This window comes from Euphorbia lathyris, chromosome 4 (genome assembly GCF_963576675.1).
Source record: "Euphorbia lathyris chromosome 4, ddEupLath1.1, whole genome shotgun sequence".
NCBI lineage: Eukaryota > Viridiplantae > Streptophyta > Magnoliopsida > Malpighiales > Euphorbiaceae > Euphorbia > Euphorbia lathyris.
Window position 1 is genome coordinate 3,535,339 of NC_088913.1, and position 5,250 is coordinate 3,540,588.

At 30.9% G+C, this 5,250-nt stretch overlaps 1 protein-coding gene across 1 annotated transcript; it reads left to right on the forward strand.

The window, feature by feature from the left end:
* Positions 1-296: 296 nt before the first annotated feature.
* On the forward strand, positions 297-4,971 carry LOC136226318 (caffeoyl-CoA O-methyltransferase 5). The gene is made up of 5 exons (XM_066014726.1): positions 297-482; positions 1,821-1,900; positions 2,892-3,036; positions 3,139-3,270; positions 4,490-4,971. Exons 1-5 carry the CDS (start codon positions 366-368, stop codon positions 4,781-4,783), a joined length of 768 nt encoding a protein of 255 aa, XP_065870798.1. The 5' UTR covers positions 297-365; the 3' UTR covers positions 4,784-4,971.
* The last annotated feature ends 279 nt before the right edge of the window (positions 4,972-5,250 follow it).

Sequence of the window (5,250 nt, forward strand, 5' to 3'; positions counted from 1 at the left end):
TTGTAAAAATGGTAAAAAATAATTTAAAGATAAGGTATGAATGTATGTCTAAGAACATTGACATTTTTTAGTATTTACTGGAGTGATGTCATAAATTAGAAAAACGACGTCATCACACCTACCGCAGGCCAAATGGACCGAGACCTAAAAAAAAAAGTTAAGCAACCCATATATGGGTCCCACACACCAACACTATCCCAAAACTTCACCAACCCCCGACCGGTTCAACCACCCAAAAAAACCCCGGTTCGAACCGGACAGACTTTTTGCCAATATAAATAAACCTTTTCCTCTCTTATCAGTTTCAGAGTTTAAGTTTCAACTCCGAATTCAATTTCTTAAAATCAGAATAGAAAATCACATCAATGGCTGACACCACCACCGCCTCCGGCGCCGCCACCACCACCACTGACGGTGAACAGAAAAGCAGACATCAAGAAGTTGGTCACAAGAGTCTTTTGCAGAGTGATGCTCTTTACCAGGTATCAATCAATTTCATCTTGTTTCTTTTTGTTCTATTAGAATCAGTGACGGATTTAGGAGAGGTTAATCGACAAAAATGCGTTAGAAATTACAGAGTAAGTATTAACGACAGATAATTCCGTCGGAAATTTGTCGCTGATACAGAATGTACTAAAATAACCGACGGATTCCATACATTTCAGACGGATATTTCTGTCAGAAATTATAATGTTTTCGTAGTTTCTTCCTTGAGTTGGAGGGTCAACGAACCTTTCTTGACCTTCTCCTTCCGTACTTAGAGAAGTAATATATAAAAGCTATTATTGACGGTTATAGAAGCTAATCTTGGACCTTATCCTATGTTGCACGGAAACGGAAATGGATATTAGGAAAAGCTATTTCTAAAAAAATCAAGCTAGGAAATGGATACGAAACACGAAACCATCAATGTAGATCTTATCTATCTGTTTTTGGATCTTATATGTTTGTTTACGTTTTAGATTAATTAGTTTATTGATAATAGTAGAGCGTTTTCAATTAAGCGATTCGGAATTGGAATTCTTATAAATTTATTAAAAGGCTTGTGTTGTGCGAACTTCAAATGCGAAATTGTATTAGAAATAATAGATAGATCCAGAGGGTGTAAAGAGTTTGAGTACCTATTGATCGTCAGCGAATATCTGTTACTAAAGTTTACAACTTTATTGAAAAGCGTGCTTTGTATAAACTTCAAATAAGAGTTCATAGGAAGCACCACAAACTTCAAAGACGAGTTCAAAGGGAGCCAGAGACGGATCTAGAAGGGGGGATTGGGATGTGAGTACCCACTGGTTGCAAGAAAACAATAAAATTCCATGAAAATTGTGTACGGATTTTTAATTTGTATGTAAAATCATCAAAAAATATTAATTTGGTACCCATAAATCACAAGAGAAAGTGAATTCTGGATCTGTCATTGAAGTGCTTGAGTATCCAGTGATCGCTGAAATACGTGTAGAACTATTTAGAAATGTTAATTTTTTTTTCCTTGTAAAGGTACATAAAAAACATGAATTGAGCCCAAACACTTTCTCACAGTGAATTATGTATCCGTCACTGTATACAGGGATGGATCTAGAGGGTTTGAACAAACATCCACTATTCATTGAAAAACGCCGAGAATTCTATACAAAGTTTGTATGAGAATTTTTTTTTTTTTTATGCAAAGACATTAAAAAATTATTAATTTAGCATCAATAAATCACGATAAACACCTAATCTCAGTGAATCTGTATCCGTCGTTGACAGTATATCTGCTTACATATGCCTATTCTTGTACTTGTTCAATTATTTGACTCATTTTCTGTATTGTTTTTCAGTACATCCTAGAGACCAGTGTGTACCCAACAGAGCCAGAAGCCATGAAAGAGCTAAGAGAGCTTACTGCTAAACATCCATGGTTAGTATTATTTAATTAATTCATTAATTCGTTTCTGAATTTAAAATCTTAATTACTATTTATTTAAGGGATAAGTTTTAAAAATACGTGGTTTCAATTTTTGACGATATGACTTTTGATATTTTTTTTTGAAGCAAAAGTAACAATGTGGTTGTCAGCAATTTCGATCACTTTTGGTTGATTTCGACAAATTTGACTGTTTATGGATTCAAAATGAAAATTTTCAAAAATTAAAATTGTTTAGTATTGTATTTACAATAAAGTAATATTTTTTATTTTTCAAAATCATTCTTGAAGCTTTCACTCTTTAAATATTAACTTTTTCTCTCCCTACCAAACACAAACTAAATGTCCTCAAAACTAAAAAAATTTAAGAATTAAAGTTGCTTAAAGATCCTGTTTGGCAAATAGCTGTCAGCCCTTAGCTGTTAGCTGATTACTTGTTTGGTTATCTGATTTGACTAGCTGCTGCTTGATTGGTAAAACTTAGTTGACTGCTACAAACATTTTGCGTAAAATGACAAATAAAAAAATGATAAATCCTTTATTTGGAGTTAAATGGTAGTTATTATGGGGTAAAAAAATGTCATTCAAAAAAGCTCCTAAGACCAGATTTTAGAAATTAGACCAGTTTTTTCAAAATTAGATGTTTGGCCCTAACAAGTTCCTTCAAACCTCTTTTCATATTTGACTAGTCAAAACTTTTAAAGAACTCAAATATCTAATTTTACTCCAAAAAACTCTGTATTAAATAGGGCCAAAATATAATTAAATTCTTAAATTTTTTTATTTTAAGATCATTAATGGTCAAATTTGACAAACTTAACCAAAACGTGACCGAAATTACCAACAGTGCCAATCACGATGTTATTTTTGCTCTAAAAACTACCACAGCTACCAGATCGTCAAAACCCACCGGGGTTTTATTGGATCTTAATTACTATTTACTTAATGATCACCAATACTTAATTGGTAATTATCTTATTTACAGGAACATAATGACAACCTCAGCAGATGAAGGACAGTTCTTAAACATGATAATAAAACTGATAAATGCTAAGAAAACAATGGAGATTGGTGTTTACACTGGTTATTCTCTATTAGCTACTGCTCTTGCTCTTCCTGAAGATGGAACGGTAATTAAATTAAAGATTGAATTTTTATGAGAACCCAGATTTTGATTTCTGATTTTGAGAATACCCATTTTGATTTGGTGGATTAATTTTGTGTTTTTGTAGATTTTGGCTATGGATATTAACAGAGAAAATTATGAGTTGGGTTTGCCTATTATTGAGAAAGCTGGTGTTGCTCATAAGATTGAGTTTAAAGAAGGCCCTGCTTTGCCTGTTCTTGATGATATGGTTGCTGATGTAAGATCTTTTATCTTCTTCTATTTTTTAATTTGGTCCGTTTGGTTTACTATGGTGTTGTTGTTTGTTACTTGTTTAAAAAAAACTGTTTTTTTACCTTTACTTTTGTAAAAAGCTACTTTTCGGTAACCAAACACTTAAAACTCTTCATTTTGAAATGAAAAGTCAGATAAGGGCATGAAAGGAGCAACCAAATACTCGCTTCATCACAAACTAAATAAATAGATTAATAATAAAAAAGATTGATTTCCTAAATTTATAAAGTAATTTCTTTACTTGTTTAAAGTGGCGTGATTAATCCTTAAATCTAGGTGGGCAATGCAAGTGATTTGAGTAATTTGAAATGTATACCAATTTAAGCAAATTTTGAAGAAAATAAATAGTGTAAACAAGTTCAGAAGATAACATATCATTGTAATCAAATTCAATTTCAGGAGTTAAAGATTTTTAATCGAAATATTTGGCATAAACAAATACATAGAAATAACAGAGTGAAATGATCATTTTATATCATACTACGGCTGTCTCGAAAGCTAAGATATATCTGATTAAAGATAAAAAAAATAGATAAATAGACCAAAACGTTAATAGTGGAAAAAGATTAGGACCTTAAATGTATTTTTTAAAATAGAAAGACTAAATAACGTATACTAAAAAGATAAGGACTAATAAATTATTTATCCAAATAATAACAAAAAAGATTGTAAAAAGAAGGTTTAAATCATTATCCGGTCTTAAAATTTATCATTTAATCATATTTGGTTATTGATCTATTTTAATTGCTGAAATTTAACTCAATTTGGATAAAGACGTGACAAAATCGATATCTTCTTGATATACGATAATATTTTGGTAGCGTCATTTTTAAAGTTTTTAGTGTAAAAATACAAATTTTTAAACTATAAATTTATAAATTCTAGGGGTAAAAAATGTAGCCAAGTGACAAGACATAGACATAAAGGTTTTGTCAAATCTTTACTTAAATTTTGTCAAATGTAATAAAATAATATTTTAATTATCAATCGATAAAATTTTTAAATAAATAAGGATCAAATAGTACTTTAACCATAAAAGAATTACATTTTCAGATTATTAGCCAGCTGTAGATACTTAATTCTTAAAGAAAAGAAAATAAAAAATTATTAAAAAAATAAATTGTCTTGTAATACCAACTTGATTGAATAAATGAATGATTGTGATTGTGTGTGGTGAACCACAGGAGAAGAACCATGGAACCTACGACTTCATCTTTGTGGACGCTGATAAAGACAACTACCTGAACTATCACCAGAGGTTGATTGATTTAGTGAAAATTGGAGGAGTGATCGGCTACGACAACACCCTATGGAATGGATCTGTGGTCGCACCACCTGATGCTCCTCTAAGGAAATATGTGAGGTATTATAGAGATTTCGTATGGGAACTAAACAAGGCGCTTCCTGCTGACCCTAGGATCGAGATCTGTATGCTTCCTGTTGGTGATGGAATCACTCTCTGCCGTCGGATCAAGTGAAAATTTTATAATCTACTACTACTTTTCTGATGTTGACTTTCTACTACCAATTATTATGCGTAAAGCGAATGAAATGATCAATCATACGATGTCGTTTTGTTTTTATTTTTATTTTTTTCCTTATGCGTCAAATATTTGTACCTAAATGAATGTTTGGATAAATTGAGAAAAATTCCATTTTAATTGAATTTTAAGGTTTCACTTTATTATTGTATCAAGAAAAATAATAATTATAGGCTTAATATATTTGTGTTCCTTAATTTGTTCCAAAACGCGGATTGATGTCTGAATTTTAAAAATATTCTGTTAACTCTTATACTTGTTTAAAGTGAAACAGTTAACTCGTTAAAGTCTAAGTTATGCAGTAAAAAGAGATTTTGAAAAAATTGAAATACATATACTTTAATTAATATATCATTTTAAGAAAGTCTAAGGCTAATAAATACCCTTAAGAGAGTTAAGGGGTG

Coding starts and splice junctions, on each gene's coding strand:
- LOC136226318 (XM_066014726.1), top strand. CDS start 366: ATGGCTGACACCACCACCGCCTCCGGCGCCGCCACCACCACCACTGAC. Junction 1,901..2,891: donor CTTACTGCTAAACATCCATG/GTTAGTATTATT, acceptor TCTTATTTACAG/GAACATAATGACAACCTCAG. Junction 3,271..4,489: donor TTGATGATATGGTTGCTGAT/GTAAGATCTTTT, acceptor GGTGAACCACAG/GAGAAGAACCATGGAACCTA.